General features: G+C 30.7%; 1 protein-coding gene across 1 annotated transcript; it reads left to right on the forward strand.

Moving 5' to 3' along the window:
* The first annotated feature begins 1,290 nt into the window (after window positions 1–1,290).
* On the forward strand, window positions 1,291–13,872 carry LOC134686320 (src kinase-associated phosphoprotein 2-like). The gene is made up of 7 exons (XM_063545994.1): window positions 1,291–1,537; window positions 4,091–4,249; window positions 5,940–6,017; window positions 6,745–6,828; window positions 7,956–8,158; window positions 9,589–9,694; window positions 11,400–13,872. Exons 1-7 carry the CDS (start codon window positions 1,498–1,500, stop codon window positions 11,972–11,974), a joined length of 1,245 nt encoding a protein of 414 aa, XP_063402064.1. The 5' UTR covers window positions 1,291–1,497; the 3' UTR covers window positions 11,975–13,872.
* The last annotated feature ends 197 nt before the right edge of the window (window positions 13,873–14,069 follow it).

Here is a 14,069-nt window from a genome sequence, read left to right on the forward strand (position 1 = left end):
CAAATTAGAATAACAAAAATACCGAACTCCAAGTAAAACCATAATCAGAAAGACCCCTTGTAAGAATTTAAAAAAAAAATATTCTACCTCAATTTTTACCCTCTGCACTGGTATCGACTATATATATTTATATATTTATCGCATGAAATGATTTGATAGCGGTAACACATTTGTCCTGATGACATCGCTTTGTGCTTAATCTGACTTTTTAACCATTAACATCACAACCTCATTTCATGAAACATAAACAGTACACATAGCTCTTTTTTTTTTTTATGATTAAACACTTTTAAATAATGCACGCAAACACCATACCAATGAATATTTTCTATTTGCTGTGTTCTAAAAAAGATTAAAAGTAACAGCATGAATTATGCTAACTTAGACATCTTTTGGCATATCAGAGCGCCCAAGAGGCCGAAGCAGATCTTTATCAGATTGTAAAGACCACAATCTCCGGAGACAATGACGACGAATATAATCTTATCTTTTCCCTACAACAAAACAGGTCCTTGAACGGCGATTTCTTAATACCTGTGAGATGTGTTCAAAACATTTTCTGTCCCGAGATCTGACCGGGATATAACTATCGACTCTACCAATCCGCCTATACATTCTGTTATGGGATGCATAAATAATTAATTTGCAACCTTTTTGATCGGGAACATTTAATCTGACACTCATTTAAGGACAGTCCCAAAGCCTTTTGCACACTGAGAACAATTAAAGGGTTCTTAGGTTGAATGGCAAGATTTTTAACTTTTCTACATACCCTCATTTCTAGCTTAAAAGCGGCAGTCGAAATTCCGGGCCTTCATCCTGGTCAATTTTTTGTAAAACTGACTGATTGTATATCTAACGTCCATATACATGTTCGTTTTATTATTTATGTGTGGTAGTCCTAAATTTTGCCTGATATATATATAAATTTCAGAACGTTAACAAACAACAATCAATAAATCAATCAAAATAAAAAAAATTCTCTGCTGAATATTTCACACCTCTGATATCAAACTTTGTTTTCTATGAATTTGTTCGATTTTTTTCTTCTTTTGGAGGAATAATTTGCCAATCTGCCATCATGGGAAGATCATGAAAATAACCCAATGAAATAATGTAAGTATTCTTTTTGCGAAGTTATAAACACATAATCTTCCCTGCTGGTATTAGAAGAATAAATAGGTCGTCGTCAGAAATGTCGCGATTAAAGGTAATATCATTGTAAAGAGATTTAAACAATTTTCGACTGATTATCTCCCTTAATTTTTGTATACGGATATTGTGGGAAACAAGTGAAGCGTAAGCTAACAATGAATTGACATCAAACATTTGCGAGGGGGAAGTAAAACAAATACAATAAAATGTTTATTTCAAAAACCATTTATTTACAAGCTTCTCGGATGTTTTCCTTCTGCCCCTGTTAGAAATGCACAAGGAAGAGGGAAGAAATCAACATCTTTGTATTTTGACAGTCAAATAGTTAGAGGATCTTACATTATGTCAGAATTTCACGAATCTATTAAGTCTCTTATATCAGGTAAAATACACAAACACTTGTTTCTGCTTAAAAAAAGAAAATCCCTTCAATTTTAATATTTGTTGTTATTCGCCTCTCTAGTGATTTATTGCTCTCATATCTATTTTTCGTCAATTGCACTGTTCAATTGCAGATTGTGCATTGAAAAATATAATACAACTAACAGCGATCTTTTTCAAATAACAGAATTAGCACAAAAAATGAAAGTTAGTTTTCCTGTCACCGTAATACTGGTTGTTTTCCTGTCCCTAACTAATACTACTTATTTCCTGTCATCTTGATACTAGCAGTTTTCTGTCCAATTAATACTATAAGTTTTGCAGTTCCATAAATACTAGTTGTTTTGCTGTGCTCTTGATACTATTTGCTTTATGTCTTCTTGATGATAGTTGTTTTCTGTCCTCTAATGTAATATAAGTTGTTTTGCTGTTTAATAAATTCTAGTTATTTCCCTGTCTAATCTATAAGAGCTGAACCGGTTTCTTGTCCTCTTAATATATTTTGTTTTCTGTACTATTGATACTATTTGTTTTCTTTCCTCTTAATACTAGATTTCTGTCCTCTTAATACTCGTTGTTTTCTGTCCTTTTATGTAATATTAGTTGTCTTGCTGTTCAAAAAGTGATAGCTTTTTTCCTGTCTCATCTATAAGTACTGTTTTCCGGTTTCCTTAAATAATAATAGATGAAGAGTTGTTTTCCTGTCCTCTTAATACTAGTTGTTTCCGTACTCTTAAAACTAGTTGTTTTCGGTCCTCTTAAGCTACTGTAAACCAACTTATTTAAGCGGATACCTTATTTTCCGTTTAGCCGTTTCTTTTCGACTACGCGGCTGTTTTAATTTTATTGATTAACTTATATGGGAGAAGATCGAAGTTAAACATATTCGCGACGATTTATATTCGCGTTATATTTCTAATCGGGAAATTCGCGAAAATAAATCGCTCGCGAAAATTAGTTGGTTTGCAGTATTTCCTGTCCCCCTTATACTAATTGTTTTCTATCATCTTGATATTAGTTGTTTCCTGTCTTCTAAATAACTGTTACTATACGGTCCTTCTAAAAGTAGTTTTTTTCTGTCCTCTTAATTCTAGTTTTTTTTCTGTTTTCTGATTACTAGTTGTTTTCTGACCTCTTAATACTAGTTTTTTTCTGTCCTTTTGATACTAGTTTTTTTTTCTGTTCTCTTGATACTAGTTTTTTTATCTGTTTTCTGAATACAGTTGTTTTCTTTCCTCTTGATACTAGTTCTTTATTTGTTTTCTGAATACTAGTTGTTTTCTGTTCTCTTGATTCTAGTTTTGTTTTCTGTTTTCTGATTACTAGTTGTTTTCTGTTCTCTTAATACTAGTTGTTTTCTGTCCTCTTGATACTAGTTTTTTTTTCTGTTTTCTGATTACTATTTGTTTACTGTCCTCTTAATACTAGTTGTTTTCTGTCCTCTTGATACTTGTTTTTTTTCTGTTTTCTGATTACTAGTTGTTTTCTGTCCTCTTAATAATAGTTGTTTTCTGTCCTCTTGATACTATGTTTTTTTTTTCTGTTTTCTGATTACTAGTTGTTTTCTGTACTATTAATACTAAGTTGTTTTCTGTCCTCTTGATACTAGTTTTGTTTTATGTTTTCTGATTACTGGTTGTTTTCTGTCCTCTTAATACTAGTGGTTTTCTGTCCTCTTGATACTAGTTTTGTTTTCTGTTTTCTGATTACTAGTTGTTTTCTATCCTCTTAATACTAAGTTGTTTTCTGTCCTCTTGATACTAGTTTTGTTTTATGTTTTCTGATTACTGGTTGTTTTCTGTCCTCTTAATAATAGTTGTTTTCTGTCCTCTTGATACTATGTTTTTTTCCTGTTTTCTGATTACTAGTTGTTTTCTATCCTCTTAATACTAATTGTTTTCTGTCCTCTTGGTATTAGATTTTTCCTGTTTTCTGATTACTACTAGTAGTTGTTTTCTGTCCTCATGATACTAGTTTTTTCCCTGTCCTCTTAATACATTGTACTAGTTGCTTTATGTCCTCCTTGTATTAGTTGATTAACGTCCTCTAATTATTATTTATTTTCCTGCCCTCTTTATTTTTTTATACTAGTTGTTTCCTTATAATACCAGCGATATCATTTATTTTTGCATGCTACAGCATTGGAATTGTGGGTACTCAATGGTCTTCAACATCGTACTAAATTTGTCCTTTTTGACGCACGTCTTTTTTTTTACGCGCGTTTGATGTACTAAATGTTCAGCCTGGTATATTTCATAACCTGATTTGGTAGGCAAACAATGAATAAAGATGATTAGGTAATAATTGCCAGTTCAATTTGTATTCATTTTGAATTCTGTAAAGAAATATAGTTTTTAAATTATAAAAGAAATATATGTAATATACTGTTAATTAACAATTTTATCGCATACAGAATTTCGTTTTATCTATTATAATGTATTTTTCTACTGGTTACCAACATATTTTACCAAATACCACGTTGATTCTTTTCTAACAATGTGTTTTTCTATTATAGCCTGTTGTTTCCATTATATTATAAATTCATGCATTTCAGATGTTGAAAAGTTTCTGATAGAGGAATTGAAACATGATAAATTAGGAAAAACTGCAAAAAATCATAAACAAGAAATAATAGACAAAATATGCAAACTGAAAGAAAAGTGGCCACAGTTAGGAACAGCACACACCACAGAACAATCCAAACAAGCGAAAGGTTTGATTACTATTTTCAGTAATTGAGTTGTTAAAAAACTGCACAATGAACGATGTTTGCTCTAAATTAAATAATTTTAATTATGACTTTTTGCAGAACAGTTGGACACTTCTACAAGTTTTAGAGTGTGTTCTTATTAAGTGCATGCTATATGAGCTTGTCAGCTTGTGCAGTGCCTGCCTTCAATTATTATAAAATAAAGACGAAAGAAACTAAAAGGACATTCAAAACTCATCAACCGAAAATAAACTGACAAATCCAATGCAAACAAAAAATCAACAAAAAACAAAAAAAACAAACATAAGACAAACTACAGGATAGAAAAACGGGGGTTATCTAAGTTGCCTCTGAAGGGTAATAAGATCCTGTTTCAAATGCGACACCCGTCGTGCTTCTCCTACACAAAACGTTGACAATGTATACGCATAACTCTTATCTAACCCTATCGCAAAAATAAATAAATAAACAACCGGTAAAGTAAATGTTTTAACCCTGAAATTTCTACATACAAAAATGCTGGTACCAAGTCAATGATATGACAGTCGTTTTCCTTTCGTTTGTTGTGTTCGACCTTATATTCGTTGTTTGATAATGGACCTTCCGTTTTTGAATTTTCCTCGTAATTCTGTATTTTTGTTGTTTTACTTTTGAATGACTGTGAAAATTTGAAAAAAAATGTAACAGATATAAAGAACACATCAATAGAAAATTAAAAAAGAACAAAGGACAACACTTAAAACAAAAGCGAGAACATCAACAACCCCTTTTAAACAAAACTTTTGGTGATCCCAGGTGATCCGGAAGGGAGAAGTATAAATCTAATTGTGAAAATGAATTATCTAACAATTTCGGGAATTCGGGATTTCACCTTTAAATAAATTTTATCTGTATGCATCAGTTCATTGCAAACACATGTATTGGTAAACACATTGATGCATTAGAATACCATATATAAACATGATGCCTGTTCTGTGTTAGATTGAGAGAAAAGGTTTTAGTAAAAGCAAAAAAGGAAGAAATTATAGAAAGAAATAGTTTAACAAACAAAAGACGAACTCCAAGGAAAATGCAATACGGAAAGTCCCTAAACAAATGGCAAACTCAATTCTCAAAGACACTAAACGAATGGAAAACAACTATCATATGCCTATAAACTTGAAGTTTCTAAAGATTTCATATATTTTAGTAATAGCTATTTTTCTAATGTGATAAAAAGTAACGGGAGGATTATCTAATATATGTCGTATATGTTATAATAGAACATACTTAAAAACTAGAAAATAGTATATTTATCACAGTTACTTTCAAAGTTTTCCTAGCATTACGTGAACTTCAAAACCATCAGATATACGTAAATGTAAATTTTAAAAATATTGTGCAGAAGAAGTGATAGATTGCGAGGTACACTAAAGAAATTGAATTTATTCAACTGTTGATATAGTCACTTAAATCAAACTTGTGCAGAAAGTTTAAATTCAGTGTAATTCATTTAATGCTTTATTATTATAAATAAAATGCCCACATGCAGTCATTTTCAGGCATAAATATTGGTAAGACCAGATATTATCACAAGGGAGATATAGTCGTTACACTTTTTGAAATTTGTATATTTCCTATTTTTCAAAGAGTCAAATCTCTGTTTTCAAGATATGACTATTCAGCCTTATTGCTATATGAATATTTATTACAGATCTTTCAAAAGATGATGAATCAACAAGAACTGGTGGTAGTTCTAACACTGATGAAACAGAAGATGCTTATTCTGATTGTGAGTATATTGCTACGTAATTGTGTTGGTTTTTTTTAATTAAGATAACTCATAAATCGGTAATTTCAATCTTATTTGCAAATTATATTATGTATAAAATGTTGTAAATAAAGTGAGTGATACCAAAATAATAAGTATATATATGTATCTAATCAGAGTCACTTATCGAAGTGCGTGTGTTTCTGGTAAGGAAAACATGTCGGTGTTATGTATAGTATCGTTTAAACTTTTGATCAATTATTATCCCGACTCAAATAGTGGTACAAATAAAAGTTAGGCACAAGATGTCAATGGCCATCAAATGACGTAAGTAAAGTTCATCACAACAGTCTGAGCGCCACGAGTCCCAGCAGAAACATGGGGTGATCGCAGGAGCACCTGCATTGGTCAGATAGTAAAGTAATTTTAGTATCCTGGTCAACATGATCATTTTATATTTTTTATTTGTATATATCAGGTATTAATTAAATTATGGTTGTTTGAAAAGAAATGTCCTTCAAACATGAAACATTTACATAAAAGAATAAAGGCATTGGTAAATTCTTATATCGAATTGGATTTTGTGTTGTTGGATACCAGATTGCAATAACGAAAAATGTAAATAGTTTCAACTTACATTATGCAAAATGTTATCCTCGATTTGAAATACAAAACAAGAGTACATGTTAGCTTAGAATTAACTATTATATGTCAGTTTAAAATTAAATTTGATTGTCTTTATCTACAGGTAATGCAGACATTCCAAATGTACCAGTCGCAGAGCTTACAAATTTCACGAAGGCTGGAATTTTGGAAAAGAAGAAACCAACAGGTATCCATATTTGGTTAAGGAAAAAGTAAAATTATAAACGGAAAGTTTAAAGCAAATAGCAAATTCCAAAGCTTAAACTCATCAATAACTCTTATGACATTCGCATAAAATTCCATTATATTGAAAACGATGTATAAACAAAACAATAAGACTTAATAGGTAAGTATGCAAGTACTCACCAAAATTTGGAAAAGTTTCTTTATTGTTTGCTGATCAGGATAGTTATAGAAACATCTTTTGTTTTCTTTTTGCATTAGGATAAATCTTTTATGTCTGTTCACTGATTATAGATGTATAGTTTGCACTTTAGTTATACAGTAAATTTTGTATCAAGCATTTGTTACTGAGGTATTATTTAATCAATTATGAGCAAAAATAATACCACATAGTTAGTTGTATAGGCTCTTGACATAACCAAATATACACCAATTCAAACGAGAACACCAACGGTTTAATGAATGACACACTAATAAAAAATTAAAGAAAAAAAAACAGAAATCCGAAGAAAATTCAAAACGGGAAATCCGTAATGAAATGGCAAAATCAAAAGCTTAAACACATCAAACGAATGGATAACAACTGTCATATTCATGAAGAGGTACAGAAAAACAAGAAAAAACAGGATCGATACAGTATTTCGAACAATTCAAACTCTATAAGTATTTAATAAATAAATATAACAATAGCAACGACAACTCATGTCAATACAGAGATGTTACTGCTAAACTGATTGAAAAAGATGTAGAGCTTATAAATCATCAAGGTTTAACCCAGTCGAGCAAGAAATCAAAGCTATGCATGATGGAGATATATTCCTTAATTTAAGAAATTTCCGAAATTTTGAAACAGTCAATCTTAATCCACATTGTCATAAAAATAGCGAAATACTGACTACTGCCGATGCCCTAGTATTATTCACCAATAAAATAATGAATGACTTGAATTGTTTTGTGCTGTGCTTTCTACAGTGGAATACTACTGTTGCCTTTATTCCTTTATCTTCATCTAAATTAAATGAATTCCCTTAAATTCATGTGTAGTTTATTTGTTCTGTATTGATTTTAATAATAAAAAAAAGTTCTTGTGTTTAAATTCATGATTTGTTTTATCCATTCAACTTTAAAAAGGTCTTAGGACTATGCAAAAGAGGTGGTGTGTCATTAAAGGCAATATATTTTATTACTTTGATGGTAAAACGTCAAAGAAAATGAATGGAGCTTTCAGATTAGCAGATTGTAATTTTGAGGAAGCACCAGAAATGACGAAAGATGAGAAGAAGAAGGAACTTTGCTTTAAACTTATTAATCCTACTTCAACAAGAACCTATGAAGTTAGTATATTTTAGGTTCAGAATAGTATTTGAGAAGAAATACTAATAAGTGAGAAATTGGTTTTCATCTAAAAAAATGTTAAGCTTCGTCTGAATATCGAAAATATGATGCAAATATTAGCATTCATACTTTCAGAGAAGGAATAATCTAAAAATAATGAACTAGACCTACTAATATATGAAATGTCCGTAAAAGGTGGCGAAGAAATCCCTTATTGAGATTTCGTCTTAAGAATGTTGTCAATAATATGGAAATATTAGAGGCCCGCGAATTAATTTGAAGTTTTGCTGTCTAAATCATTTAATATTGAGTGATTTATGAAGAACATGAAACTATGATGTGATAGCATCTATCTAATGAGAAAAATCCATTGACCTCATATTTATTATAATTCATTAAAATAGAAATGTTAAAAGCAATACTATGCAATTGTAAACAATATTCTGTTGACAGGTTACATAATCTTAGGGAGTATATTTTTTATGTGAAAGTAGCTACATCGATTTTTCAATCATATCATAAACAATACATTTGTAGTGCACTTATATAGTCTAAATAGTTGTCATATCCTGCCTGCATAAAACACAATGCTGGTCCCACTTGATTTATTAAAAGAACAACTCATGGATATTGTATGTCTTACATGGGAAATGCTTCCTTGTGCCAAAATCTAAGATTTGATCTTCTTAAGCGGGAATTTACAGCAAAGACAGTGAGTTATTCTGGATGCCTTTTAATAATGCATCATTCTAAATGTGTTTTTAAGGTAAAGATAACATGTAGAATATGCTGTTATAATCAAATTTAAATAAAGGAACTAGGTATTTTTTTCTTCATTTTTTTAAAGATATTTTAGAGAAATGCAGACTTGGAAGAAATTTCACTGAAATTTCAGATATCAATAATATGCCCAAGGGACATATCTCTTTTTAAAAATATGTATTTGAAATTGATTTTCTGAATCGTTTTAGACCAGGCTGATATAAACTTTTATATAGATTTGATAAATTATATATAAAATTGTATAAAAAAAATTGAACATGTGAGAGCGCTAGCAGTGCATTTGTCAATAAGATAAATATATCTAACTGGCTGAATTCTAAAAAAAATATTGATCGGCACTGATTTTCAAACACGTACAAGACAATGCTGATATAAATCTATGATATTAATTTTCTAAATATCTGGTGACAATTGTTCACTAGAGCGTTAACAAGACCAGACGGACGATGACTGGCATTTCTATGTGCCCCGCAACATGTCGCGCGGAATTAAAAAAAAAAACCAATCCAACTGCAAAATTTGTATCATGGTACTTGGTGTGACTCTATGTCTGTGGCTACATCTATTCGCAAAAACAAAATTTATGTATTTGGTGTGGTATTTTAGATATTTCCTTATTTTAATTATTTAAAACTTACTATTCCAGTTTATGACTACAACTAAAAGTGATGTTGAAGAATGGAAAACTGCAGTCCAACAAGCAAGCGCTGTTGTTGCGACAAAAATGAAAGATTTTGATAATGAAGATGATGGTAAAGAATTATGCAGCTAGCTTAATTTCTTTTTGCCATTATATTTGTATCCCGTCCCTCATATATAGTCATTGTAAAACCATTTTCTCTATTTTTCGTTCGTTTTTTTTTCAATGTTTCCACTGCACCTGATTCAAATGCACGAATTTTGTGAAACTTTCACATAATCATAGTCAAATGATGTGGTGTTGCACATGTGATTGAAATTCAACTCTTAAATAATTGATTGCGTAAACTTTGGAATGACACGGACTACCAAAATTTATAAAAAGAAATTGTGCACTGAAACATGTACATCGGTTGTTTGTTCAATGTTTTGGAAACATTTTGATATGTATGATGCAATACTGAAATAAAAATAATATTACTGGTCAGATACCTCAACTATTTGTGCATTTTTACCATTATATTTTTAATTAGTAATCTGATTGTAATTCAGTAATCTTAGCACTATTTCCAAAATATTCTTATGTATAAAGCAAATATAAAGCAAAAAGTGAAATCGAAAAAAACTCCGAAGAAAATTCAAAACAGAAAGTCTCTAATCAAATGGCAAAATCAAAAGTTCAAACACATCAAACGAATGAATAACAACAATCATATTCCTGACCTGATACAGGCATTTTCGAATGTAGAAAATGGTGCTTTGAACCGGGTCTTATAGTTAAATAATCCTCTCACTTGTATGACAGTCGCATCAAATTCCATTATATTGACAACGATTAAAACATTAAAACAAACAGACACAACAGGTAAAAATGTAAACAAAATGAACTTAATGTGACGATATGTCCAAAAATTTAGTATTTTAGCCGGAAACTAAACCGATCTTCTATTTTTGATTTCTTGGAAGTTATCCCCATGTTTTGTAATTCTCTCTTGGTATTGTTTCTGTTAATTCAACTGGTTTTTTTTGGTGATGATTATTTGAGTTTACCTACGGTACCAGATATATTTGTCAACATATATATGACATGACAAGTTTATGCACAATTTATATAATAAGGAATGTTTATTTGTTTTTATAATAGTCTATAAAAGGACAATTCGGAAAAATCTTTTTTTATGTTTAAAGTAATTTTTTGAAAGATAAATAAGCTTTACAGCATTAGCCTACAACATTTCCTAAACATTCAGGATGTAAACTATTTGTGTGAATATATCCATCCTAGTCATATCAATATATTAATGATGTTATTTAAATTTGTTTGGGGTGTCGTACTGTTACACCACTGTCCCAGGTTAGGAGAGGGTTGGCGCCTTCAAATTAATTTTTAAAATCTCGCCACATTCTATGTGTCTGTCTCAAATCAGGATCGTGTAATTCAGTGATAGTTGTTGTTTGCTGCTGTTTATCATATTTGCATTTCGTTTATTGTGTTGTATAGTGTGTTCTTGTGTTGTGCTGTTGCACCAAGGTCCCAGGTTAGGGAAAGGGTTTTGCGCAATCAAGTTCTGTCCCGTCACTTTCAGGAACCTACAATTCAGTGGTTGTCTTTTGTTGTTATGTTACACATTTGTTTTTCGTTTATTATTTTGTTCCAAAAGTGGGCCGTGAGTTTTCTTGTTTGAATTGTTCGGTGCTTTCATAGCTGATTATTTTGGACAGCTGTCTCATTGCAAATTATACCAAATATACTATTATCATGATTATTATTTATATATAATTATTATTATAATTAATACGATGTTTAATTCATTTTAGGTGATATATACGAGCCTGTTGGAGATGATGCACATGAGGCACAAGAAATTTATGATGATGGAACAGAAGGAGACATTTATGAAGCAGAACCAGTTGCTTATCCACCAGAGCCTATTCAAGACGATATTTATGATGAGGGATTATCTGCTCCTGTACAAGATGAGTTGTACGAAGATGCATCAACTCCTTCTGTGCCATCTGTACCTCCACCTCGAATTGCACGTCCTCCACCGCCACCCGTTCCTGATGAGGATCCATACCAATCCAGACCACTTCCTCCAATTAGGGAGCCAATTAAAATGTCCGATGAACTCCCCCCACCTCCACCACCGGTTGAGGTAGAGGAACCAAAGTCATACAGAAATGAGGATGACTTTGAAAATATGTTTATTGGAAAATGGGATTGCACGGGGGATAATGATAAAGAGTTGTCGTTTAAAAAGGGTGATATTATCTATATCATAAATAGAGATTTTGATGACCGCTCATGGTGGGTTGGTGAACTGAATGGTAAATTTGGATTGGTGCCAAAAAATTATCTTACAGAGGCTTATACAGCGACACTAACATTCTGATAATTTTTACAATTTGATAGAAATAATTGTCAAAATTATTTCCTCTTTCCTCCTACTTTTATTGTTAGTTGAACCTAATGATATGTTTATGTTGTTTTGTATGAGGTAATACATCGTTCATGCAATTTGTTGTGATGTCAGTTTTTGTTTTCTTGTTATGAAGCAGGTAAAGCGTTTAGACGGAACAATATTCTTTAAAACTGATTTAGAATAAAAAAAATTGATAATTGAAAACTGTGTTGAAATTGTAAATGAAAAGTATCTTTTCACATCTGTTTATTTTCTTCATTTATAGAGATTAAAAAGAGTATTGTACTAAATCAACAGAACGCTTTCTATCACACATTTATATCTACAAAAAATCTTTCTCTCATTCAATCTTAGGTATAATTTGGTCTACAGCCTCTTTTATGTATTTCACACATTTTCCCTTAATATGATATTAGTAATTAAAAGCAGCTTTTCAGATTGAATCATATATATAATTATAGCACAAGGAAACAAAATACAAGATGCTTAAGCTGTATTTATGTAACAGTATTTAAATTTTTTTTTAAATATATTCAGATGTTGCAAATATTAAATAGTGTAGACATATTTGAGTTACACAGATGAACAACATTTGTTAACTTGCATCACTTTAGATTCATTTCTATTGGTGGGCTAGAATTTTTTGTTGATTTCGAGAGCAGGGAGTAATCGTGAATTTAAATCCTCACCAAAATGCATAGTTTAATAAACTATGATAGGGTTCATTTGTCTTCAAATTTTATCAATTAATGTAAGTAAATACAAATTGATTGTAAATACAATGAAAGAGAAAAAATAATAAATTGAATTTGTCCGAATTACTTTCTGGATTTAACTTTATCAGGAACGTTCAGAACCAAATATTTTTTTTTAAACGTGTCTGTAAATTTGTTAGTTGAAAATATTATTGGTACGTCTGTATTTAATGCTTGATTCTGTCTTGAATGATGGTTATGTACTGTAATTATGTTTATATTAAATATATAGTTGGTAATCATTACTTATAAGTTACGCAAAATCAAATCACATAAGTACAAATAGAAGGATGATGTGACAATACTAATATACCATGCACTGTATCGCTGTGTTGTCATAAAATCATTTTCTGTACATTTACATATTTGTATACCTACTTTTTATCATGACCACCATAACTTTTAATCTAATCTCATCATTATTTTTGTGTTGGTTTATCTTTTAATTTAAAAAAAAGAAGGTTCTATTCATAAAAGTCTTGAAACCGGTTGTTTATATAAATAAATAAATATGTTGACTTACCTCTGCTAGATGATTATGAATAACTACGTATATATTGTGCTTGACATTTTTTTTTTAGATTATTATGTCTTTTTGTATGTAAAACGTTTGCTCATTGCTTTTAATACTCTATTTGTGAGATAAAATATCTTTTTTTGTTATTCTATTTGAGAACAATTTAGTTAAAGTAGTCTCTATTTGAGAGATTATTTTATTTTTGCTACTCTATAATACCAGTCTCTATTTGAGAGATTATTTTATTTTTTACTATTCTATAATAGCAGTCTCTTGTTTCTTGTGTACAATTTGGAGTTTAGTAGGGCGCTCATTATCACTGAACAAGTATATATTTGTTTAGGGGCCAGCTAAAGGACGCCTTCGGGTACGGGAATCCTCGCTACATTGAAGACCTGTTGGTGACCTGCTGCTGTTGTTTTTTTCTATGGTCGGGTTGTTGTCTCTTTGACACATTCCCCATTTCCATTCTCAGTTTTATCTATTTGAGAGCCAGAAATCACGGAGAGCGATAAGACTTCCAGAGGGCACTATATATGTAAATGATAAAAACGAAAGAAAGAATAAAAACGTACAGCCAATGGTTGAAAATTGCATGATTTTTCAACAACTTTTTAAGTTGTATGTTCGATATAATAAAGTTGGGATTTTACTGCAACAAGCACACAACACTTAGAACAACAAAAAAGACGTCGATAAGAAGGGCATAAATTTGGCTGTCGATTTTTTGTTTTTTTAATGTAACGTGAGTTGAACGTCGGTTTTAAGAACGGACATCGATTTGAGTCTTACA

Source organism: Mytilus trossulus, chromosome 1 (genome assembly GCF_036588685.1).
Source record: "Mytilus trossulus isolate FHL-02 chromosome 1, PNRI_Mtr1.1.1.hap1, whole genome shotgun sequence".
NCBI lineage: Eukaryota > Metazoa > Mollusca > Bivalvia > Mytilida > Mytilidae > Mytilus > Mytilus trossulus.

Bases quoted from the DNA above. Each gene is read 5' to 3' on its own strand.
- LOC134686320 (XM_063545994.1), top strand. From the start codon at position 1,498: ATGTCAGAATTTCACGAATCTATTAAGTCTCTTATATCAG. The intron at 8,159-9,588 runs GTTAGTATATTT...TTACTATTCCAG, and splicing joins CTTCAACAAGAACCTATGAA to TTTATGACTACAACTAAAAG. The intron at 9,695-11,399 runs GTAAAGAATTAT...AATTCATTTTAG, and splicing joins TTTTGATAATGAAGATGATG to GTGATATATACGAGCCTGTT.